This window comes from Indicator indicator, chromosome 7, assembly GCF_027791375.1.
Source record: "Indicator indicator isolate 239-I01 chromosome 7, UM_Iind_1.1, whole genome shotgun sequence".
NCBI lineage: Eukaryota > Metazoa > Chordata > Aves > Piciformes > Indicatoridae > Indicator > Indicator indicator.
Genome location: NC_072016.1, coordinates 30,933,623 through 30,960,406, shown reverse-complemented (window position 1 = coordinate 30,960,406; position 26,784 = coordinate 30,933,623). Strand labels below are relative to the sequence as shown.

The 26,784-nt window shown below is 41.3% G+C and overlaps 1 protein-coding gene across 1 annotated transcript; it reads right to left on the bottom strand.

Annotated features, from left to right (window-relative positions):
* Positions 1 to 1,896: 1,896 nt before the first annotated feature.
* SIRT1 (sirtuin 1) lies at positions 1,897 to 24,000 on the bottom strand. Its single transcript, XM_054382157.1, has 9 exons — positions 23,526 to 24,000; positions 20,865 to 20,981; positions 19,367 to 19,608; positions 17,832 to 17,984; positions 14,991 to 15,138; positions 11,469 to 11,548; positions 7,163 to 7,349; positions 4,813 to 5,370; positions 1,897 to 3,898 (listed from the first exon to the last, which is right to left on the bottom strand). The coding sequence occupies exons 1-9, from the start codon at positions 23,998 to 24,000 to the stop codon at positions 3,576 to 3,578; spliced, it is 2,283 nt and encodes a 760-aa protein (XP_054238132.1). The 3' UTR covers positions 1,897 to 3,575.
* Between the last annotated feature and the right edge of the window lie 2,784 nt (positions 24,001 to 26,784).

Genomic DNA, 26,784 nt, shown 5'->3' with positions numbered 1-26,784 from the left:
AGGCTTCATTCAGTGTACATAGCTGACGGTGTTCACTGAATAACAGGGGTTTTTTTATGTTCATTTGTGCAGATCCAAGTCTAGCTTAGAGCCTATCATCTAAACCCAGCAATATATGTATCTAATTTCCATATGGGGCTTCCTCCGATCTTTGCTGCATATCAATATTAATCTTAAAGGTGAGCAATAGCCTTATTCTGTGGATTAGGTAGTTTGAGACAGAATCCAAGCCAAGTTCTGGTGGCCAAGTCAGGATGTTCTGAAGAATTTAAATGTCCTTTAATTTTGAAGTGGAGTTATTGTTGACCAAAACTGCAGTGGCAATTGCTTCCTATGGCTGAAAATGTTTCTCCAGCGTCAGCAAGGCTTAATTTTTACTCATTTGAAACAACAGTAACTGCTGGGAGGGTTGGGGGTGTTTAGTGGTTGGTTAAATATTAAGGCTAAGAACCCACTGGCAGATAAGGACTAGAATCAGGAAAACATTCACCTGAGAGTCCTTCCTGCAGTTTTGGCCATGGCTTTATCCACCTCTAGAACAGATGGAGTTGGGTCCTACAGGGTGCAGTCATACTTGCTAAATGCTCCTGATTATCTTACAGGTGTTAGCTCATTCTGTGCAGCAAGACAGGTGCCCTCTTGCAAAGCAGATACCTGCATAGCAAGGTAAAGACTTTTCTGTAGTACTACAACAATTACTAGGCATTGTGATTTTTCTGTTGGGCAGTTTTGTACTTCTATGCCTAGCTGAACTAGCCATGGTGTTAGTGAAGAGAGCCTTGCACCTTCCTCCTGGTCAAATCTCCGTATCAATTCTTAAAAGAGTAATTCAAGCAACTAGGGGATAGTAGGCGTTTGGGCTGCAGTGGATGCATTTGACAGTAATGAGAAATCATTAAAGAAAATATTTTTATTTGATAATTAGGTCAGCTTTTGGTAAGGAGTCAGAATTACTACGAGAGAATGCTAGTTGCATGTCAAACTTGCGTCCAAAAAAACCCAAAACCAAAACAGAAAACCCCCCAAAGAATTCTTAGGATCGTTTTAAACAGCATTTAAAGATGACATCTTCACTGCAGTGAAAGAATTGTGTGTGAAATGGAGGAATACGGTGTCGTGTTAGTTTGAGATTTTTCTTACACTCAAGTAATAGTGGCAAAGATATAAGAACAAATGTAAAGAACCTCATCTAGATGTAGAAGTTACAACTGTTTTATTCTAGAAATAAGTAATCGATAGGAAACAGTTGTGTTAAAAATGCTTAGTATTTTGAATATTTCATGTCTCAAATGTGCAAATTTTAGGAACAGGTGGGGTTTTTGCCCAATGCAGATACAACTTGTATTTGAGGGATGGTGGTTCAGAAGTAAAGTGGCATTATCCAAACAGTAAGGTTCTAGTTACATAGTGGAGAGCCAATTAAACTGGGCTCTGGCCCTTAAGGGCCAACAGGAATCAGTCTTGGCAGTATTGGGGGGTCAGCAGAGCTGTAGCCTGCAGGAAGGCACAGGATAAACCCAAGCCCACGCTTCATCTGTGGCTGTGCAGAGCAGGTGAGATCATCACTCAGAGGGAAACACAGGCACTGTGTCATGTGCAAGATACTGAACACCAGTGGAAATAAATTCTTCAGCAAACGTAAGTTAATGTGGGGTTTGAAAGGCGAAAAGTAGTTTTCTGAAGGACAGCATTGCACTGTGCTTGAAGAGATCATTTTACCAAAGACAGGGCAGAGGAGTTTCATTCAGGCCTTTTTTTTCCCTTTCCACCAAGGGAGTATATAGAAAACAATTTGCTATAGAATGCCTTCCTTATATGTTCTGTGAAGTGTTTAGGATCTAACTAGAAATTGACAGAAAGCAGAACTGAAATGACAATTTTAATAGACTTCAGAACAGAGTGTACGCGTATAAAACACTGGGTTTGTATTTCAAAAGTTGCAGGAAGAGCGCCAGTCATTTTAAACAGTCTTCTACAAAACATATGCCAGTAGATTACATAAAAGACACTATATACAATATAAAAGAGCAGAAAACAATCCTCACTGTAAAAATAATTTAAAACAAAGTATTGCAATTTAAAATATCTCCTATAGCACAAACTAATACATTATGACATGCAAGTGAAAACTAACCATATTGCATTCTTTAGTGTAGCCAAATAAGAGCTGCATTAAATTTGGACAATGAGACAACATGCCAACATTTGCTGATGAATACAGAAGGCTGTTCTTACTTAGTAACTGATCTATCTTATGCTTAAAGAACAGCTACTATCCATCTTCCAAAATGTAATAAATATTAAAGAATATGAGTAGTCTACGTTGTAGAGTTCATTTGGGCCAATGTTGAAGAAGTGGTTTATAGAAAAAGGCTGTTTCACACTACTGCACTGTGCATTGTACAAAATAGTTCTAAAAGCTTGGAAACAGCCACACTTCAATCTGCAACATCCAGTGGCAAGGCAGCCTAGCACTTGGATATATACAATGTCAGAGTTGAGGCAAGATGCAGCTAGCAGGTGGGAAAGAACATCTTTACCCCAAGATGTGCCCGTTTAACAGTGTGCTTCCAGGTTGTGTTTTCTCCACGCAGCAGGGTAAGCAGAGGCTCTGGCTGTTTGTGTTTCTCGGCTTGGTGCATTGATCCATAACAGGGAAGAGCTTGCTCTTTGTTTTGTTGTTGTTGGTTTTTGTGTTTTGTGGGTTTTTTGGGGGTTTTTTTTGCACCTTCTCACCAACTGGTAGAAAGCCTGTTCTGAACTTGGCCTCACTTCCGCAGCTTGGCAGCTTCTCAAATGCTGTTTGCAATAAAGCTGTACTATACTTGGCTCCTGTATACAGTGTAGCAAATGTCTGCCACGGGGAAGCCAGTTTCTTTCCAACACCAGCACTGCACCTGCTCCACAGCCAGCATTCACCTCAGCATCTTCACAGCACTTCTTAGACGTCTGAAAACCATGGCAGCCCCTAAGTGCTCACTGGCATGTTTCCATTTAACTATCTACTCACATTTCAGTATGTCTCAAACATTTAAAGTATCTCTTAAAGCAAAAAATTAGCTGCCACAGTAGGTCTTAGAAAATGCCAGTGTTTAATGACAGACTAGGCAGAATGAAAGGTTTAGCAAAAGCATAAGAAGGTTTTAAATAAACCAAAGTATTACAAAGCAAGAGGTGTGAAAATACCATTCTTTGGTCTTAATTAGCTGTTCCCTTTATATTAGTTTAACATTCCAATGGCTTTTTCAAAACTGTTTAAAAATAATATAAGCTGGAATTCATTAAACAAAAATATGCGTTATATACATGGATGCCTGCTCAGACAGATGAACTTCAAAGTGAGCATAGTGATATTCCTAGTACCTTAAAAAAAAAAAGATGAGTTAGTGTTGAGTGCGCAGTAATAGAATTTTATTGAAAAAGGTAAAAAACTAAGCATGAAAATCTGTTTTAGTTATTTATAAACACTACATCTGTATGTTTTTGTTGCTCTAAATCCGGACGTAAACATTCATTCTGACATGCCAAAGCTCCTAATGCTGGTGGAAAGTTCCTGTAACCAGTCAGTGATCACGTTACAACTTGTTGCTTGGCTGCTCAGTCCCTGCAGCTTCACTTGTGTAAGCTGACTCCTCAGCTACTGCTTCATCTTGTTCAATTCCATCCTCCCTGAATCCAGGTTCCTCCTCCCTTTCAGGAGCATCCTCATCCTCTATGCCATTGTAGAACTCTTCAATCTCGCTCTCGTCCTCCACATCTAAGCTCTGACTACGACATGAACCACTTTCACTGCTGCTCCCACAAGAGCTAGAAGATACGATATCATCTTCAGAATCTGAGTACACCTCAGCACCGTGGAAAATATAGCGATTTGGAGGTAAAAACAGATACTGAGTACCTGGAACAGAATGTCAGAGTCAGTGAAAGGCTGAAATAAATGCTTCACCCAAGATCTTGCAGACTTCTGGTTAGAAGGTACTCATACACACACATTTTTAAACTTAACTGACAAACCTAGAAACGCATTTATTTCAATGGATGGGAATTTACTGTGAAGTCCCTAATGAATGCTTCCCTGGAAACTCAGCATACCTTCTCCCCCCCTCTCTTGGACACAAAGGAGCATTTACACTTGAATGTTCAGCAGCTTGTTCCATTGGTACGGGTACTGACTGAGGTAAATTCCACTGCTTGTAGCAGAACTGACACCCACTGCACAGAGTATCTGGCAAAGTTTTAAAAGCAGCCTTTGCTTTGGAAAGTTGCAGTTTAGTAGCTGGTTCTTCAGTCCCACCCATTTTCTAGTGTGATAGCTTTGTACATCAGTTAAGAGACTGCACATTGGAAGGCTTCCTTGTCAAAGTCTAAAGTTCCTTTCAAAACATGTCTGGTTCCATCTGTGAGATGTCCTTTACAACTCCGCTCATGAGTTCCCCTTTAAGTTCTAATGCCACACCAAATGATGACCTAATGTGACCAGCACCTTAACACTTGAGTATGAAACTAATTTTTCTGAAAATGACAGGAACTGATTCAGTTTTTAGCACCTACCTTCAACCTCCTGAACTGTGATCTTTCTAGGAAGTTATGTAATTGCTGATGATAAAACATGTATTACAAAAACATTTCCTATGTGCTTCTCCAAAGAAAATGAACAATGCAATGATGAGTTAGGTAGGCACCTGTCTGAACAAAAGTAGCCACCAAACCCAACTGATTCCCTCAAGGGTACCTTATTTATTGCTTTAAAATAAGTCTGTAAGAAACATCCCTGCCTAAAAAGGCAAAGCACTGCAATGAGTTAATACTTACCATCCAGCCTTTTACTAATCTGTTCTTTTGCAGATCTGTTTACCCAGCACTTCTTCAAGATTTCATTTTTTTCTTTTTCTCCGTTGTTAGATCCATTTTCCTTCACTGTTTCAGAGTTCATTAGTTCACTAGCAGGATTTTCAGGGTTGTCTGATGTTGTCTGTGTGTCTTGAAACTTTTCCTCTGTGCAGGTCTCTTTAGTTTCTGAAGCAGGATCACAGTTTTCTACCTTACATTCAGCTGGGTGTTCTGAAGACACCACTGAAGCATCTGGAGGAGTCATTCTTTCTGGTGAACTAGAGCCTTCTGAAATATTTAGAGGGGTAGGTGGCAGCTCAGATGAGTACATTTCAAGTTCTTTGTGCGTTCGTGGAGGCTTTTCTGTTATTTCTGAAAGTTTTATTGGGTTGTAGCAAAGTTTTGTGTATTCATTACCTAGCCTTTGACATAATTCATTAATAATAACATCACAGTCTCCAAGAAGCTCCACGTCGAAATGTAGATGAGGCAAAGGTTCCCTATTAATTAAGATCTGAGGCACTTCATGAGGGATGGAACCTATGTATAGAAAAGAGAATTTAAAAGTAGTCACTTCAGTGTTACATTCAACAGAGATCCATTTAGAAAGTTGATTTTTCAGACTTCTCTTTGCTTCTAACCACTGTGTCCAGTTCTGGAGCCCCTATTACAGGAATGATCTGGACGTGCTGGAGCATGTCCAGAGAAGGGCCATGAGGATGATTAGAAGGCTGGAGTACTTCTCCTATAAGGACAAACTAAGAGAGTTGGGACTGTTCAGTTTGGAGAAGAGAAGGCTCCAAGAAGACCTTATTGTGGCCTTCCAGTATCTGAAGGGGGCCTACAAGAAAGCTGGGGAGGGACTTTTTAGGGTGTCAGGTAATGATAGGACTAGAGGGAATGAAAAAACAAATAGAAACGGGTAGATTCAGATTGGATGTTAGGAAGAAGTTTTTCCCCATGAGGGTGGTGAGACACTGGAAGAGGTTGCCCAGGGAGGTGGTGGAAGCCCCATCCCTGGAGATTTTTAAGGCCAGGCTGGATGTGGCTCTGAGCAACATGGTCTAGTGTGAGGTGTCTCTGCCAATGGCAGGGGAGTTGGAACTAGATGATCCTTGAGGTCCCTTCCAACCCTAACAATTGTATGATTCTGTGAAATACCAAATTTATCAACAGCAGTTTGAGGTGCTATGCCTACTGCAGTCTATCTATAGACTTTTGTTCCCTGTGTTTTTTCCTGTAAAAAGTCTTCCTCTGTCAATCACTGAGATACACGTGTACTGAAATAACAAATACAGTAGTCTGGTGAAGTCTTTAAAAGATCGTTGAAATTAGTAGTGCAATCTCTTAGAAGAGATTCGCTGCATTAATCTATGTGCTTAAGTACACATGAGGAACACACTGCTGGTAAACGACAACCCCTTCCTTAGGGTCAAGTGTTCCAGGTATAATCTATGCTGTACAGGGTTGCTCAAACTGTTCCTGACATTAAGGCTTCCAAACCCCACTAGTTTGGTCACTTCATGTTGATTCCTCAGGTAACTAACTGAGAAAATCCAGTTCTAGGTCACAGAAAGAGCAATGGTTAGTGGAGTGTATCCCAATTTTCCAGTCCTTATGTGTCTCCCATCAGCCTAAACACCAGGCTTTGCCTCCTGTCTAGTGAAGAGGCAAAAGTCAGGGTGCCAACAAGCGTCTTTCTTGGGCTTACATGTGAGGAGAATTTCTTTAGTACCAATAAGTCTTACACTCTATGGGTAAATAATAAGTTGTCTGACACAGTATGCTGTCCACCTTCCTGAAGAGCATTTTTCTCTAACACGTTAGCAGAGATGATTTTCCCAATCATTTTTAAAAACTAAGGATCCAAACGGTGACACTATAATACCCACTTGTGAATCATTTAGTATTCAATACTGACTTTAAAACAAGCTATAATTCAGACACCTGATGTACTTGATCTGATTCCTGCATACATTTATCTTTTTAAAAATGACTCCAAATCTTTCAAGTACCTCTGAAAGCATATTGCAAGCAGGGAGAGAAATGACTAAGTCTCAGAACAAAGTCATTCAAGTTTTAGAAGAGGCATTTGTCAGATTATTGTTACCTTGAGATCTGCCCAGAACATAAAAAGGCACTTAAAACGTGTAACTTTCTCCTTTTACATTTCAGCTTTACAAAGGCAATTTGGTTTCATCTCAGAAAACTAGATGCTTAATCTAGTTCCTTCACTGAGTCAAGTCAAAAGCGTTTCCTAGAGGTTTTTACTAAGAATGTCACTTTTGATCCAAATCTTTGGAAGAAAACCTTACCAGAGATAGTCACTTACTTGGAATCAATGCTACTGGTCTTACTTTCAGTGAGGACCCAATGACAATAAGGAGATCAACTTCATTTTTGTCATACTTCATGGCACGGTGGAACTGCTCGGGTAAGTTCTCTCCAAAGAACACTATGTCTGGCTTCATGATAGAGAGTGGTTCATCAGCTGGACATCTGGGACATCTGGGTACAACCTGCATTAGAACAGCTTCTATTACTACAATTGAAGGCTGTGCCCTTGAAAAACCTCAAATTTTAGCAATTCAGTGACTTATTCTGGGAAAAGACTAGGGAGTTTCACTTTGTTTTCCTGTGGATATACAGGCAAGTATGTTTTTTTACTCTAGCCTGCAGCAACTACACACGTAAATAAAACTACAGCAGGGTAAAGAGGGAGGTCTCTTAAGGGAGAAGCCACTCAGATCTACACCACAGTTCTTACCTGGCAATTAAACCAAAGTTCAGAAGTCATGCTCAGCACCAATGAGTAATTCCCTCCTATCTGATAGGAATATATTTTTCTTGTTTTAATCTGAGCAAAAACTTAAGACTTTGCTGTCAGTTTCCATTATAGGATCCTATCTAACGCCCTCCCTAATCAAAGAGGATATTGTAGAGCTTTGCTTCTCTATTTTCCTCCAAAGCATAAAGCAACATGGCAGCTTGTACCAGGTAGCAAGCAAAAAGCATAGAGGACAAGAATACAGGAAAGAGCCTTTTTGGTCTCCATTTTTCAACTTTTCCAATTCCTCTAAAAACAGAGCAGAAGCCTTGTTCACTAGAACAAGTAGACAAGAGTGAAGTTTCTGGAGAAGTAAGTTCTCTTTCTTCCTGAAACCCTCTGATCTTTGGGATCTCTTTCAGCTGTCTCCTATCTTACGATGTTTTTTCAAGCATAAGAAAAGCAAGAAGGTGACCAATACAGGTACAGATAATGCTACAATTACTACTGAGCAATTTTTCTTTCAAGTAGTTCAAGTCTTCTCAGCTGTAGTGCTAAAATATGGTAGCCCAGAATAAATATAAGGAGCTAAAAGCAGCTGCAATCCTACAACAGTCAGCATAAACAAATCAGTGCTCTGTAAAGGTGTTGAGATGTATGTAACATACTGTAACAGGAAAATATATGCAAAGTGACATTTAAATGCATAACAACTTCCTTTTGTACAGAGAAAATATGCCAAAAAACTAACAGAGAACTCAGCTTAAATCAAAGACCTATTTTATGGATGCCTGCACTAGGACAAAAGATAAATGAGAAAACACCACAAGTAAAAGGCCTTCCTCTGGTGTTAAAGGACCTTTCCCAAAAATTTCAGTCTTTGAACACAGAACCCAGTATTTCAAGAAAACCTGGGAGGGATGTGTAAGAAGCAACATGGCCCAAGAACTGGGAAGGGTAGGGAAGAAACCTTCCCCACATCCCCAGGCTGGAGAGCATCAGTAACCACACCCTAAAGGGAAACTAGCTGAAGAACTCTCCAAAAAGGAGAAGATGGGCAGAATGAATCTTGAACTTTTTCCATGGATTTTTATATATCGGAAAAAGAGCTCAAAGAACTTGTAGCACACGAACACCTTCACCTCTTCTGAAGCTTTTTACCCTGCTGTGTCTCCTATCGACCTTTGAGGGAAATTACTGTTCTCTATTAGGAAGAAGATGAAATTAATATCTCTAATTTTTGGTTTCATGAGACCAAGTCACATTAACTGTGTTTCCATCATTTCTCACGGGAAGTGAAATGACATGTGACTTAGTGGAACTCTGTAGAGCAACTGACGTCCCTGTCCAAATCACCTGAGTCACTGGAATGGGCCCACGAATGCGTTTCAACACTAACTACTCACCGGCTTCTCTGCTAATCCTCAGAAAGGTCGTCAGTAAGGGGGAAGATCTATTCCAAGAGCTGAAATTGATACCAAGAAGTTAAAGCTAGATAATTGGCCACTCAACTGCCAAGGATCCTCTTTCCCTCCAGAAGCAGCACTCCCCCAAAACCCCACCGTCTCTGCTGATGTATTTTCTAGTGAAGCAGAAGTGGAATTTCTGACTACTGATGTTACTGGGATATCACAAACAAGATTAGGAAAGAATCTTAAGCCAATATAATATCTAAAGACCTGTTGCATGTTTTCCATTTCTTGGGCCTTTTTTTCCTAAATCTGTGACCTTTTCACTATTTCTTGATGTCAAAACCAAAGTTATTTTAAGTGACTGACAGTTGCTCTCCTTAGAAGTTCTGTGTGCGATGTAAAACTACTGCTGCTTCTCATTCAGAAGGATGGTTGTGTACAGCAACCAACAGAAAGAACCTCACTACAGGGAACTAGCACTGTATTTTGGACATGGCAAAAGAATGAAGAGCAGCAGCAAGAAACTGCTTATTTTCTAAACAGATGATCTCAGTAGTGACATGCTGGAAGGAAACCTTGGCAGAAGGATGCTAGCTAGACTCACTCACTTCCTTGTGAAGCACTTGGGACCATCAGGGAAGAGACCAGAGCAAAGGAAAGGTCTTTTTGGGAAAACTAAGGACCTGGGGCCACATACAACTGAACTTTCAAGTAGTGGAGGACTGTAGATACTAGAGACTGAACTATCATTGAGACCCATGTGTTAAAAACATTTTTGTGGGGGAGGACTTGTTGGAGAACAAAGCTCCAACAGTGTTTTATTTCGTAAGTAGAGAAAAGGTTTCCTTTGATATCTAAGGGAAAAAAATAGATATTCTAGAGAGGCAACAGAATAAGCGAAAGGCATGCTACAGAACAAAGATGGCAAACAGAACAATAATTTTTCAGGCATAAAGGATGAAGGATATTATTTCTTTCAAAAGCTACGTTTCTTGTACAAGCTTATATCTGGAAATAACCATATTTATTTTGCTTTATGAAAACTGCAGCTAGGGCCTACCCTTGAAAGAGATACCTGGCAATAGTACTGCAAGATTTGGGCTGAGGGATTGAATTTAAAAACCTTCTTCAGTCTCAAGAGTAAAAATCTCTTTGTTCTCATTATGCAGAATTATTGCTATAGGTTTCTTCTCTCCACTTCCCCATGCTTCCATTACTGGCCAGCAGCAGGGATGGGCCCTTGGAGCAGCAGTTTGGTTCAGCATATGAGTGTACAATGATTATAGTATTGTTAGGAACGAACAATCAAAACAGAAAATTACAACATGCTTAGGAAGGTTGCTTAGAAGGAAGAAAACCTAAACTCCAACCAGCTGACTTTGAAGGTAAAGGAGCAGCTGTAAGATAAAAAGTTTATCTGTAAGATAAAAAGTTCTTAATATCTTAATAGCGAAGTAAACCAGATTTCACATTCAGTATGGCAGTGTTACAAAGCTTTACTTAGGAGATTCACATTTCTTAAAGCTTTAACTCAAATATCTCTTCTGAAAGGCTTTTATAAAATCCCATTTCCAATGCAACACCTGAAAGATTTACATCCTTTCCCTGTTTCTTATCTATAGGTGCAACTGTGGACTCAAGCATTTATCAGAAACGCCTGCAGAAAAAGAGTCCCCTTACATTTGTATAAAAAAGATATTTTTGTTCATCTTCTCTGTTCCTTAAAAAGAAAGGGAAGAAGACTGGTAGACCTGGCAGTGCTGGTTTAGTGGCTGGACCTGATGATTTTAAAGGACTTTTCCAGCCAAAACAATTCTATGATTCTAAGAGCAAAGAGGGTCTTACCAAGCCAAAGGTTCATCTGCTCTGACAGAGCAGAACTCCCTGCCTCAGCCCTGGGGCACTTCCCAGATGTGGGGAACTGGGAATATGAAATAATACACAAGTACAAGAAAGCAACATCTGACATCTATTTTGACTCTCTTCCTCACTCAGAGGCTGCTCTGTAGTTAGCAATTTCTCCAGGCATAATCTTTCTGTATATTTTTAATGTACACAAATGCTCAAAGAGCAACCAATGTTGCTTTCTCAGTGTGACTGTGTGTTCAGATTAACATAGAACAGGTATAAAGCCAGCTTTCTACTTACCACTTTAACCTCTGCTTTTCTTAGAGAGGCCATTAAAAATGTTCTCCTGGGCTTTTGTTCTGCTTTTCCCCATGAGCTAAGTTTTGCAGTATAGTATTTGAGTATACTTTAAATACCAGAGGAAATGCTAAAATACAGCTGGGCACTTTTAGGAAGTACATGTATAGATACATAGCCTTTCAAAAGCGGATCTTTTAAGCAATCCAAGCATGGTGTTTTGGTTGGGTTTTGTTTATGGAGGGTTTGTTTTTTTTTTTCTGACAGAGAATTACTTATTAGAAAGCTGCAGTGAGTTAAAGTAAATTTTTTACCTGATTGAAAATATCTCCTCGAACAACTTCACAATCAACTTTGTATTTACAGATCAGGCAGGAAGCTGTTGCAAAGGAACCTGAGGGGGAAAACCCACATGGTAGAAATAAGGTTCTTCAGTCATTCACATTTGATCTTTTTGCCCAAGCTGCTTTGACACAAAGGCTGCAGTGCTATACAAATCAGTCATTAAAAGGTAATGTTAAATTAAGAGAAGATACCTGTAGTACTAGAAGTCGTTATTCTAGGTTAGTCAGCAGAAATCTTGGTTTAGGAGTGGTGATATACCACATGCACATCAACAAAAATCGTGTCCTTTCATTCCCCCAACCTGGACAAGCACATGTGAGGGGAGAACAGAACCTTCTGTTTTCTTCTTGACACAACTACCAGTAGTGCCAACAGCAGTAGCAGAATGGGAACCCAGAGCAACTCAAGACACTAGGGCAAAATAACTAAGAAAATGTATTAGTAAAGACTGCAATTCCTTTCAGCAGAAGTGAGAAGTTACAGCTCTAGTGTTCAACATGAAATACTACTCTGAACTTGATGTCCAGCTTAGCTACTGTGTTTATTATTTGGCAAGACCACATTAAGGTGGTTGCACAATCCAGCCACTTACTAGCTCTATCTGGCCTGTTTCTGATGCAGCTGAAGGTGATGCCTGAGTATCTCAGAGCATTCCTGTCTCCACCTGTCCAAAGGGAAAGCTTAGCAGGTGGCTAATAGCATAAAGTCACTGTGACAATGACACAGAGCAGCCTTTTGGTGTATATATGTCCAGGAGAGCCTAGCCTACGAGGCCTTTTATCTGTGGAGGGAATAATGCTAGAAGCTGATAAAATGCTGAAGAATAAAGTACAAAAACTGACAGATTTTCTCCTAACCATGAAACAAGAGGTTTAGAAAAAAAAAATTGTGTTCTTTGGCCCTGTACTGCAATGTGTCACTTGTACAGTAAAAGCCTGGAACTCTCTAATTTCTAGTGGTGACACAAGGACAGTAAAAAAGGCCTGTGACTGAGTAATGCACAGTAGGATACAAAAGTCTCTCTTGAAAATGAAACTTTTAGGAAGGCAACCATTAAAATCTTGAAAGCTTTGCAGAAGCTAGGAACAGCTAAAAAATTCTGGTTCCAAAACTTTATCTGGAATATTGTTTTAAGCCACCTGAACCAAAGATATTTTTTGCTCATAACCTACACACAGCAGCCAGCCAGCACTTAATTGCTAAATGAGGAGATACTGGGACTAGGTACAGCAGCAAAATAGGATTTGGTGATATTGTAACTGGGTAAGACAGACTGAAAGCACAGGAAAACCTGGAGCTTATCCTTTGTGAGCACCTGGCAGTGAAGCTCTGCTAATCACTGCTGGTATGGAAAGTGCACAGCTCAGCATTGCAACTCCCAGAACTTCAAGCATTTCAAAGACTACAGAAAGTATGACAGTTATTTGCTGTTTGTTTACAGTAATAATTTTCGGCCTTTTATACAATGTCTTAGGAACACATCTGTCTGGCTTTCAGACCTGAGCCTGTCTGAGGCACCTGTTCAGGCTCCCTGCTGTGGCTCTCTTAGGTGTTACTTGTCAGTCAGAAGGACCTGATCAGTAAGTTATGCTGGTCCATGCATGAGTCATGTGTAACCAGCAGGCCACTGCCTCTGATTATCCAGCTACAGCAATGGCAAGGGATATGATCTAATTCCAGGCATGCTGGTTAAATGTAACAGCCATTTTCAAGTCAGAAAATGCATCCAGGATACAGTGGTTTTCATAGCAGCAACTTTGCTGTAGGTGTGCAGTGTGGAATGGGTTCAAAGGTTTGCAGACAAACTTCTCAAATCATTACAAGATTGCCATTACCACAGCTAGACAACAGAGAAAGAGTCAAGATAGCAGTATGAACTCTCATGTAACAGTTTCAGTTTCTCTTAAGTCACTACCATTTGTTGAAGAGCAGCATAACTCTGTCATGTAAAGCTTGATGTGCTCAAAGCTTTTGCTAATTTCCAAAGGCCTTAGGATCTCAAGGCTCATAGCATGTTTTTAAAGAACCTTTTTAATTTAAAATCCATTTTCATAAAACATACACTAAAGATGGTTGGAAATTTAACTACTGTAACATGCAACTGAAAAAATGGAAGCTTGAGTGTGGCAGTGATGTGCAAAACCACAACCATATTAGAAGCTCATGACAAATATTTCCTATGGCATGACTACCAAAAGAAAATGCCTGACACACTAAGCACAAGTGGAAACCAGCACATTAGGGTTATTTGACAGGCAGGATTCTCCTGTGTGCTGTATGGCCACCATCATAAAGCATCATGTAGAAAAAGAATCAAAATGAGTTTGGTTCCTGGAGAAGGTGGAATTAGAGCGACCTTGTGCCAACACTGCTTCTGAACTGTTTGCCAGAAGTCTACCAAATGATCCAAACAGGCACTTAAAAAACTAATTTTCTGTATCCTTTCCTTAAAAAAAAATCATTGGACTTTTAGTTTGACATTTACATAACCCTTGAAATGGAAAGTACATCAAGCAACAAATTAAGAAATTCCACTTAATCTGGTATCATAATTACAGAATGTGTGTGATACTGGAGGTGTAAGAAGATGCTCTTCAGTTTAACTGAACTGGTGATTAATCCACAACATTTCATAGATGAGGTAAAGCCACTGAAGCGTCAGGACGTTTGAAGGTTTCAATGGAATATAACCTAAATAAAGAATCAGATAACAGCCAAACTCCATTTTCGGGATAGGCAGTGAGAAGGACTTATGAAAAGACTTTATATCTGCTCTGTGTCTTCATACATGAATATAAAGAAGCACCAAACACATTTTAAAAGTTAAGGTCTATGCTTATGCCAACAGAGTCTGACTGACACAGGAAGACCACTGTTTGTCCAAGGTATTTTCTGAAAGAAGTATTTGCTTGAAACACTTCTGATTATATACATAAGTTAACCTTAGAAAAAAAAATCCAGAGCATTTCAAAAGTAGAATATTTGTTGCTAAGAGATAGTCTCCTGGTTTGGCTGAGACAGAATCCTAGTCCAGCAATGGGCTGCAGGTCATGAGCAATTTTGAGTCAGCCAGGGCAGCTGACCCAAGTTAGCTACAGCTGTATGCCATACCAAAGCACCATGCTGATTATAAAGGAGGAAGTTTGCTGAAGGTAGGCTCCCCCTGCCTGAGCTCCTGCTCCTCCCCATGCCTGGGCGGGCTGACTTACCATCCTGCTCCTGAGGACTGCCTTCCCATCTATTGTGAGCATTCAATACAATTTTGTATACTTTGTGTGGTGTTAAATGTTTTCATTTTAACCCTTGGGCCTCCTCTCCTTTTCTTGATACCTTTCTCTGCTTGGGAGGGATTCCTGGGTGATAGAGTAACTGCTATAGTTTAGCCCCCGATACAGGCTAAACGTAGAGAGGTACCAATTCAGGAAAAAAAAATATTCCAATAGCAGTTATTTTGTCACATGCATAAGAGAAATGAAACTAAGCCCACTTACCATGACACTGTATTATCCTCTGGATTCCTGCAACCTGTTCTAGGGTATCTATGTTCTGAGTATAGTTGCGAAGTAGTTTTCCTTCTTTATCCATCAAAGCTATGAACTTGTGACAGAGAGATGGCTGGAACTGTCCTGGGTAGATTTCCTAGGGAATTCACAAGTACATTACAGAGTGTAAACAGATGCACAATGTCTCTATTCCAACTGCAGTAAATCACACAGAGCTAGATATTATCTATAACCATGATGTCAGCAGGTCATGTTGGCACTCCCTATGCATTTTGCCATTTCTCTCAGATACAGCTTGTTTCCACAGCTGAGCTGATCACATCAGGATGAACTGTTCCACAGAAGCTGATGTTTTGTCCTTCACAAGGTTGAGATCTGATTTTGAGAATTATGAAATAAGAAAGCTTTTTTTTCCCTTCATGTCAAATTACCTCACTATTTGTTGTTAGAGGTACACATGGTTTAACTGCAGTCCAACAAAAAATGTCATGAAGAATTTGGATCCTGACTCTTGGTTTGAGATAAGCAGTTCTGATTCCTTAGTGTTATTAGCTGTTCCTAGAAGATGGAAGCCTGGAATGCAGAAAGATATTGGATATGAAGGGGAAGACAGTGGGTACTTGATTCAGCTTTGCCAACTGAGCCAGTGACAGCAGTCATCAAGGTAAAACTGTATGGCTTAGCAGAGCAGTTCCACTTAGCCATTCCATTAGCCTGAGGTAGTGGGGGCAGGAGGATCTAAAGAGAATATGGAAAACATGTAGACCTTTAGTAGAATGATTTGATGTTTGCTCACCATCAACAAGGAGCTTGCCACAGCAAAAAAATTACATGTGGGCACCTAGCTGCAAGCTTCATACTGTCTAGAGTGGATGACCCTGTGTGGTACCTCTGGTTCTGTGTAACAAGGACAGCAGCAGCACCACCAGCACTCAGTTGCTCGGGAGTGCTTACTTAGAGGAGGAACTTGAATTCCAGACCCTCTGTTTTCCAGTCACTCTCTCACCACTGAACAGCATCTAGGGTGGAATCTCACATGGGAAAGTGAGGCATTTTACAGAACAAACACGAGAAAGTTAGCCCTAAGAAAGTTAGCAAGGAGGCTGCTGCCTACCTTTTAGTACTAAAAAAGCTGAACCAAAGTTTTATTAAACTATTAAACTGATTTTTGAGGCAGCTCTGCCCTCAGCTACCATATAGCCTACTAACACACAAAAAAAGACTTTGAGAAAGAATTAGGTTTCCCCCAAAGTATTTCAGGTTACTCAGAATGCTGAAGCTGCGTGGGTCTTTGGAGTTAAGCTGCAGCAATGATGAATGACTGCTCCTAGCGCTGTTAGATTATGGTGGGGACATTACCCAACTGTAGCCAGGTAACTCATCTGCTTCTAACAGCTTGAATAGCTTTGTCTGCAGAAGCAAGACATGTTTTGTCACTGAGCTCTGCAAACGTATTTGGCTGTTCTTTGTCCCCTGGAATTCAAGAAACTTAGGATTTAATGGAGTAAGAAAGCTGAGCTGGTAGACAGAAAAGGAGGAAAGAAATTATTTTAGTAAAAAGGTACCAGCCCAGCTCTCTCTGGACCATTCTGCTGAAAACTATGTATAGACAGGCTTCCAGTAAGTTGCTTGGGTTTGTTTGCTGTGGGTTTTTTAGTTTGCCTTTTTTTCCTAAATATTGAAAATTCAAGGAATTGAGTACACTATAATGTAATGAGCATCAAAATATGTTCCTATCTAGATAGAAGGCTTTCAGAGAAAGCAGCTGAAAAATGCAATGATTTTTCTTTTCCAGTGTAATATAATACAGCAGTACTATAAATTGTGAGCAAAAAAAGAGTGAGCACAAGTAGTAGTAATGGATTTTCTCAAGTCCTTACTTCATCCCATAGTAATTCTTACAGTATTTTAGGCTTGATATTCTTGTCCCAAGGAAATTCCAGCCTAGATGTAATGATGTGTGGAGGTGGTTTTCTGCTGTTGTGTTTTTTGTGTGTGTTTTGGTGGGATTTTTTGTTTGTTTGTTTGTTTTTTTGTTTTCTTTCCACAATTCTGCATCTTCTATAATTCTTTCTTTTCTTGGACATGTACTTCTGGCTTTCTAAACTTCATCATCACTAACATGTTTTCAAAACCTGCTGTATTCTCCCTTTTAAGCCAACACAGTCCCTGCAAAAAGGCTTTGATTCTCTAAGACATACGGATCCTTGTGGCATGCCTATCAAAACCTGAAACATGAACAAACTTATTAGTGCATTAAACTGCTTCAGTCCTCTTTACTGTAAAAACAGTGTTAAAATGTCAATGTATTGTATGACATTGAGGAGCCAGAGCATATCAAATTCCGATGTAGCTTTCCACATAGCCTATATGCTGGCTGAGAGGCGCTCTCATTCATTTTTCAGGGAAAGTAACAGCCAATAAGACTACTGAGAGGTTACTGAGGTTTCATCAAGTAACTGCCAAGTCTTTACTAAGCCTTCCTGACATTAGAGACCCCATCTAGAATGATTGTATATAAAAGGAACTGCAACAGAAGTTTTAAAAGAAGAAAATGTTGCTAAGTATTTCCAAAAAGGCTAGTATCTGGTTGCATGTATCTGCTTCAGCAATGGCTGAAGCAACACTAGGAGTATCAAACTGATGCAAAGAGCAGCCCAAGCAGAGAGTCAATATGACAAGGAATGAGGTTTCTCACTGAATTCAACAGATTTTTCTCTCTCATTTATAAAACCAGACAAAGACAACATTTTGTTAACAGATTTATAGCTGATTTAATACTGTTGTTGGTAGTTACTGACCAAGAGAAGAACTGTTGGAAAACCATACCTTTGCAAACTTAAAAAATGGCCTGGGATCCTTTCTGAAGTATTCTATATCAAACATTGCTTGAGGATCTGGAAGGTCTGGAAAGTCTACAGCAAGGCGTGCATAGATGCCATCTCTTGATCTAAAGTCAGGTATTCCACAAGACACAGACACCTGAAATATATTTTTGCAGTCTGAAATAAATGAAACTACACAATTTTGCTCAAAAGAGTTGCTGTGATACCAAACTATCTGGGAAACCACAGTTCTGTAGACTCACAGAATGGTCTGGGTTGGAAGGGACCTACTAAGGTCATCTAGCCCAACCCCCTCTACAGTAAGTAGGGGCATCCTTGAGCAGGCTGCCCAGAGCCCTGTCAAGCCTCACTTTGAAATAACAGTCATAGTGCTCAGAGGCATTAAGAACAAAACCAGTCTGAGTTCTCTGCGTTTATGTTTCTTTTTCTTTTTTTAAATCTCTACCAATGTAACAATTCCCAAATCATGAGGAGAAACAGCACAGAAACAAAGTTTGACAAGTGGCCAAAAAAACCTTTTAGTACAACCCATAAAAGCAGTAACAGGACACCAGAACTTACTTTTACTACAGGAAGTTTTGTAAGAAATGAAAAAAATATAAGAAACCATTAAATTTGTTTGTTGACTGATAATTTAGGCTTGGACAAGGTGGCTGGGGTTTTTTTGTTGTTTGTTTTTTTTTTTTTCTCCATGTTAATGCAGTAATAGAATAGACACTTGATTTGGATGCATAAACCCCTTTTGATGAACAAATGCTGTTTATCAAAGCACTGTAGTAGTCAAAGACGACTAAAATTTGTCTCAGTGTACCCCAAAATACTATGGGAAGACAAACAGGTGTATGATAGCAGTTATGGAAAAGATCAAGACTGGGTAACAGAAGTAGGGCTTCTCTGAGAAGCTCGTTTGAATTACTGATCTCTTCTGTCACATCCTCTGTGTATGAACAACAGAAGTAAAAAAAAAGGTCTGCTTTTTTATCCTGATCTGGCACACAAAGCTCCAAACATATGTCAGTTTAAAAGTGTTCTTTAGTGAACAATCTTACTGCCATGAGACAGCAGTGCATGTTAAAGTTAAAATTCAGTCTATTGAAATCTAATCAAACTCTCATTATCTTCCCCACCACCACTGTTTTTCTCACCCTCCACCCTCTTTTAGAGTCCTATTCTTGTCCCTCTAGCTCCATCAGGTATTGCAAGAGATTCACTGCCCTTCTGTTAGGAAATCATTACCTTTATTTGAAAGGAAAACCTGACTAGGATAGAAAATGTTCTGGCACAGGTAGATGTGATCTTATTCCATAATTCTACATGGAAGCAATTGCTTAAATGTTTACAAATCTTACAAGAAAGGAGATCTTATCACTTCCAACTTAAGCTCCAGTCTTGCAACTGTGCCTCCTCTTCCCATCTAGCACAACTGATTGCAAACATTGTGATGTGCAAACATCACCTGCATGGTGTAAAGCACCAACTGTCTATATGTTCTCCCACTGGTACTGCAGCAATACATACCCCAGCTCCAGTCAAGACCATTATTTTTTTGCATTCTTGTAAAAGCTTCACAGCATCATCAATGGTATTAATATCTTTCCGTTTTTTCCTTTTTGGTGGTTCTGAAAGAATGTTTATAACAATTTGCCAGAGTGTCATGTCATCCAGCTCAGGTGGAGGGATTGTTTCTGGTAGCAGGTCTTTCAGAATTGTCCGTGGGTCGGTACCCAACATGAGATGCTGCTGAACAAAAGTGTACGGACCTATGAAAGTTAAATAATATATAAATATTTAAAACTGAGTCAAGTATTTCGGATTATGAGCATCATCCCTTTTATTAACGCTTGCCACTACAATTCCATTAACCAAATTTAATGCTTCATTCATCAAAACCCCTGTGTGGTCTAAAATCTGAAATGGTGGCATAGCTGTAGGTTTTCGCTTGCTTATTGTTAACCCTGAAAGGGTTTCATAGGTTAGTCAAGGTAGAAATCCCACTTTGTAGCACACTTGATGGCTTTTAGAGGTGCACTCAGCAACAAGATTTCACTGTGTATCACCATTTTATGGCTTCATTGGTATTTTTCCAACATTTTATAAAGTATTTAGAGTAGTAAGTTGAAAAGACAACAACCATACATATATTTTCTAGTCATAACGTAAAACATCACTCTAGAGAGACAGGGCCCACCAATCCATGGACATGACCCCCTAACACCATCAAATCAATCCAGAAATACTTCATTAGAGCAGTATAAGAGAAATAGGGACTAAGAGGACTTAAACAGCTATACCTATCACTAAGGCAGTTACAGTCCATGCAGAGAGAACAATGGTTATTCAGATTTACCCAAAAGGTACCAACAGTGAGACTGTAACAAGGGATTGGCAAAGACAACACATGGGCAGATTTTAAGATGAAATATTGTGCTGTCATGTTTTTTTTTTTGCTGCTAGTCTTACCAATAGCAGAAAAATGAATGCTGTGGTATTATCAGGCCTATGTAGGAGAAAAGACCTCAAGGCCCAACCCCACTGCACCCTGGAAGCTAATGTCCCACACAAATTGTCAATGACCCTAGCAGTTATCTTGCCTGTGTGCAAGGCAGGAACTTTCTACTGAGCTCCCAGCTGCCACCGTGTTAATACTTGGGACTGTAAGCCCTGCAGATTCGCTGAAATAATACAAGAATCATCATCATCTTGTTCTTTAAAGAATTAACACTAAGGAAATAGGCTAGAAATATGCCATAGATCTGTTCAATTTAATGAGTCTCTGCATATGTTTTTAATAAGAATCACAACAGCATTTCTACATGAAAAAGACGTTGGCGTTTTTCATCAGAATACAGCAAGTTTAAGGATTTTAAAAATGAACACAGAGTCAACCACTCTAAGCTGCTAAAAGCAGTAATTGCTGCCTTTTTTTTTGGAACAGAAGAAACAATTTTGAAGACTGGAAAGAATGAAGTGACTGTTCAATGGCAAAAGTATCTAAGAACATTATATAGGCTTCTACCTATACGTGGTCTTGGGGTCCAGTCACTAGAACTTGCATGTGAGGCTCTGTCATCTTCATCACTATCACAGGAGTGAAAACCATTGGCTATGATTTCATCACTAAGAAGGAAGTTATCTGCAAGACATCACAACAGTGGGTTACACTTGAACCAGATGGAACAGATAAGACATATAAACACATCACAAATTCTAACACTGCATGCTTTGAAACGTGGTTCCAATGAATTACAAACAGGCATTTTTGTCAGACACAGAAAATGTCTACTAGCTTTGATTGCATAAGTAAGCTTGCAAGACTTCAATAGATTCATTGGAGAATTTACAATCCAAATACTGGACTTGAGCACATTTACCTTAGTGAAACTGTCATTCTATGAAATGTGCATTAAGGGTTTTGTCTTAAATGAAACAAGCAACGTTTTTAAATGCAATTAAAATTTCCTTCCTCAAATTCTTCATTCAGCTCACTGAAAAACTGGATAAAATGAAGATGTGTCACTATTTACAGACCAATCTTTGACTGTATTTTAAGAGCACAACATTTTAAAAGAAACCTGCTGATAGGCATTTGGATACAACTAAGTTACAGAACCCTGTTAGGTTGTTACCTTGCAGCAGAACTCTAATAGGTGACACATATACACAGCTATGGGATTTTGGTTATGACAGAAAATGTGCTGCTTTGAACCACCTTCTCTCAGTTTCTCTCATCCATTTTCCCCTGCAGCTGGATTTGGCTTGGACTACCAAAGAGTTACTCCAGCTCATCTTGTGGCCTTATGCCAGAGTAACTCAATCTAACTTCATGTCTGTAGTTGAAGGAGGCCAGAGAAGTCAGCTACTTGTGTTACAGCAGCATTACCAAGCTTACACTTAAGGGGAAATCTAAATTTTAACCTGAGCAGCTTATTAGAATTTAGTCTGCTACACTTTTTATTTTTTTAAAATTTGCTTTATTAAAAATAGCCACAGGAGCTGTAGCTTAATTTGCTGAAAATCTGACTCTACACAGAGAACAAGTTTCAGTCATAGATTCTAAAGCAAAGAATCACTAGAATCTGTTGAAGCAAACCCCTACAGTAGGTTACTTCATTCTTAAAGACCACCACAAACCACCATCTTTTTTTTATTCAGATTGTGTTGTCCTGTTCTTTCCCTTGTTGGTATGTTCTGATTAAAACAGAAAAAAATTAAAGGACAGAAATTTGGGTTTTTTTTTTCCTACTGGCTGTCTTGTTCTTCTGAGACCACAGATGCTCATTAATAAGACTATTTCTTAATCTAAGTATATTCAGCATCTCACTTCCATCTCATTACACATGAAGTCACTGAACATATGTAAAAACCAACATAAAGGAGAAAAAGGTTGATTAGCACACGTCAGTAAGTGTGAACTGCCAAGGTTTACTGAAACAACCTTTACATTTCCTGTGCAAAGAATCAAAGCTTCATGATGTACAGCGTCACACTGTTACGTATTTAAGAAACGCTGTGATACATACGAGTGGAGTAATAGTTGAAACTGAAATGCTCCTGGTGTATCCATTTGATGCTTCAAAGGATTAAAACGCTTGCCAGAACTAAGCTGAGTAACCTGAGCAAAAATGCTTCATATAAGATACTGATAAGAGATCATCAGCTTCACTCTTGTGCTGTTCCAATAAGGCTTTTAAATATCAAGGCTGTTCCTGGCTTCTCAACAGCCCTGTTCCCCTTTTGGATGCTCTTGCACAGGCAGGAATTTCCCAGAGTTTTTACTACACAGTTAAAGTATCTTTAGCTGCATTCCAGGACAAAACATAAAACTTTACCAGCAGAATGCATTACTTAATCCTTTTAACAAGTTTTTCCAAAGCACTACCAAACCCCAAAATGAAGTAAAAAACCAACTCAAAATTTATCCGTTTCAATACTGGAATGCAAGGGACTTCCATGCTGATACTGGCCAAGCAGTATGCTTCAAATGTGATGTGCAAAGAAACTTTTTTGACGATTATGGTCTAGTTTTGTGCTGCAATCACTGAAATCTTAACCAAAACCATAACTTTAAGAATTGAGACTGCTGCTCAGTGCAACTTCCAAAGAAGCAGAAATAAAATATCACAGCAGAAACTGTGAAAAGGAAACAGGGCTCGTTATTTTTCATTTTTAATAACTTGTTGCCTGACACACGGCAAAACAAAAGCTTTCAGAGATGAAAAAGGCGAGCCGATGTCGTCCTGCGAAGCCTTGCACAAGAAACAACAGGCTCTGACAAGGGCCGATTAGAACGAGAATAGATTAGGTTTAGAGAAATGGACGGAGCCGTTCGCCTGAGCTGGCACCTAGCGTACGGCTGAGGCGACGCGAGGAGCATATTCGGTGAGCAGCCGGCACGCAGCACCCGCTACTCGCGCCGCTTGCTCCCCGCAGGACTGGCACAGGCCCACGCCAGCCGCGGCAGGTGAACGTCGAGCCCTGCCGTCCGCGGCGCGGCCCGCGGGGCTATCGCCAGGCGGGACAGCCGGAACGGCTGCCGCGAGGGGGGGCCCGCCGCGGATTCGGCCCCGAGCGCCCGCGCAGGGAGGGGGCAGCCCGCCATGGGCTCCCGGCTGCGAGGGGGCGGCCCGCGGCCGGTGTTGCCGGGCCGAGCGCAGAAGGGAAGGGATGGGGTCCTCACCGGGATGCAGGGCCGGCGCTTCGGCCGCCCCGTTTGAACACTGCGCCCGCCTGCAGCCAATGGCCGCCTCCGCCGCGTCTTCGCCGGGCGCCGCCTCCGCCCCCTCCCCCCGGCCCCGCTGCCGCGGCTGCGGAGGCGGTTCCGCCCGGGACAGGCCCCGCAGCTCGGCCCTATTGTCTGCGCCGCTCCAGACCACCGCCGCCGCCACCGTTTCGTCGTCTTCCTTGTTCGCCCGGCCCCCGCCGCCATCGGCAGCCACGGTCGCCGCCTCGCTCGGCAGTTCTACTGCCACAGCAGCGGCGGCGGTTGGTGGCCCCGCGCCCCAGTCTGGCCGTTGGGCGGGCGCCGCGCCCCTCCCGCAGCCGCCGTCTTCTGAGTCGAGGCGCTGGCGCTTCGGAGCAGGCTCAGCGCTCTCGGCCGTGCCGCCGGGGCCGCCGTCGCGCGGACGGAGGAGCGGAGCCTCCTCATCCGCCATCTTGGAGCAGCAACCGCCGCCCCCCTCCCGCCCTGGCGGCGCGGCACGGCGCAGCGCAGGGCAGGGCAGCGCAGCAGCGCCTCCGCTACGGCCCCCTCCCCCACCCCCAGGGAGCGATTTAAACCCGGCACGTGACCGCCACCGCCCACGCGGGCGCCCGCCCTACGGAGGCAACAAAAACAAACCGCGTCACGTGACGGGGGAAGGTGGGGTGTTAGCGGCCGGCACGTGATGGCCGCGCGGGCTCACTCATCGCGCGACCGGCCGCAGCTCTCCATCCCCCCTTCCATGGCTCCGCCTGCTCACGTGGTTACGTGTTCGCACGCAAGCCTCGCCCAGGAGGGACAGGGGAGCGGCGCCGCGGCCGCTGGGGGAACTCCTGCCCTGTCCTGACGCGGCTTTGTCCTCGTTGTGTCGGGCGCGCGGTGGCAGAAGGAACCCCGTTCCTTGTCCGTCTACCTTCCCCTTCTCCCATTTCAGGCTCAGTCCGCAGCGCTCTTCTCCGCTGGGACGCTGCTGGCAAATGGCGGCTCCGGAGTGGCGTGGCGGGTGTCGGTCGTTCTCTGGTCACGAGTCATGGGAAACGCTCCGGTCTCCGTCACGGTGCTCGAAATACCAGGCAGAGAAGGTGTTTTCCTAGAACAAACGGTGTTTCTTGGCCGAGGTTGTTGGGCCTTATGTAGCTGTAGGCTTCTGGTGAGGTGAGCCCCACCAGGGCACGCTCGGGCGATCTCGTTTGCCGGCCGGGCAGCCGTACCGAGAGTGGTGAGGCGGCTGTTCGGTACAAGGAGATAAACCTGCAGGCTCACAGCTCCTGCCGGGTATGCTTGCTTTGCACCTGCAGGCTGAGGTTTTTATACAGATGCTTAAATGTATCGGTGGTGCTTGAATTCTGAGATACAGGAAGGATTGGGGGGTGGGGGGGAATTCAGTACTTATCCGTACAAAGACTGTTTTAAGAATGGAGCCCACGTAGTGTAGAACACACTTGATGGTTATGGCGAGAGTTGTGAGACAATCCTTAGTGGCAGCCGCGGTGGGGCATTGCAAACCTTCACTGTGGAGTAAGGAGGAGGTACCTGCCCTGGGCGTTCTTACACAGTCTCTACCTGGAAGTCTTGACTTGATAGAACTCAGCCACTTTCCAGGACTACTACTAATGCAGAAACAAGATTTAAGCTTTGCGTATATGAATTTTAACTACTACTTTGTTTAATGTTGCTGCTTAACATCCCAAATTATTTAGTGATTTTAATGCAACTGAATCTCAAAGTTTGGGGGCAAGACCAAGATTAGGTAGAGTTTCTCCCTTGCAGGCCTTAATACAAACATCTTTTTAGAAAACTTTAATACAAAGTTGTTTATATGTGATTTTTTGTTTTAAAGGGATTATTGTATAGATACCTGACTTGTTTTGTAGAAGGAGAATAATTTTTTTTCCCTGGTTCTTTCAGTTATTAATAGTCCCCCAAAAGATGCACATGGCATTTCTCACAGTACCTGTATCTCAAAACCAAGCTATGAAGTAATCAGATGTGCATAAGACCTGTATCTCAAAACCAAGCTATGAAGTAATCAGATGTGCATAAGACCTGTATCTCAAAACCAAGCTATGAAGTAATCAGATGTGCATAAGACCTGTATCTCAAAACCAAGCTATGAAGTAATCAGATGTGCATAAGACCTGTATCTCAAAACCAAGCTATGAAGTAATCAATCAGATGTGCATAAGACCTGTATCTCAAAACCAAGCTATGAAGTAATCAATCAGATGTGCATAAGACCTGTATCTCAAAACCAAGCTATGAAGTAATCAGATGTGCATAAGACCTGTATCTCAAAACCAAGCTATGAAGTAATCAGATGTGCATAAGACCTGTATCTCAAAACCAAGCTATGAAGTAATCAATCAGATGTGCATAAGAACAGTTGGGTTTTAATTCTGTGTAAATTTGTCTGCAAGCATTCCTTTTCCTTATTGAAGCTGAGGCAACATTCAAATTTCTTAAAATGCATATGCAACATGCCTTTGTCAGCATGTAAAGAAGAAGTGTGGCTTTAATAGATGTTTTGGTGCTCATTTATGTGAAGACTGCTCTCGGGAAGGAAATATGGAAGTGACACAGGTGTATAATTGAAAGCTTTCTGCAAAGGCTTTGGTGAAGAAATGATTTAAGGATCCTCAAGCTGACTCTAATATTGCAAGGATTTGTACATGTTAATGATGTACAAAACCAGGAAGCCCTTGTGGTAGTGGTGAGGTCCTCCTTTGTGTCTGCAACTCTGAGCATTGGTGGGGAGAAGCGTGGAGCAAGAAATGCAAAACTCAATTTGAGTAATATTGTGCCTTGAACTTGAAAATTGTTGCTCTGCTGTTGTGACAAAACAACTAAAGTCGATGGAAAATGTAATGTATTTTATAGGAATAAATTCAAATGGAGCTTTCCAAATTTTGCTGGTTTATTTAAAGGTCTATTTATAGCTTCTACTAGTTGATGTTAAACTTCCTGTTACACTGAACCAGAATTTGGTTTCTCTTTGGGCTCTAAACAAGTGAAATTGTTGATGATGTGTTAGCAATGAATAGAAAGGTTTTGTTTGTGGTTGGTGCAGAAAGATACGAAATTTCCCTACTTTCAGTACTGTTTTTAATTTGAGCCTTACTAACCAAAACACATGGATACATCACCTGTGTCATCTCCTTCACTGTGATTATCTTCCAAATAAAGTTCATGTCCTGAAGGCAAGCTTTTAATTTTTTTCTGCGTATTGCATAAAGGTTCT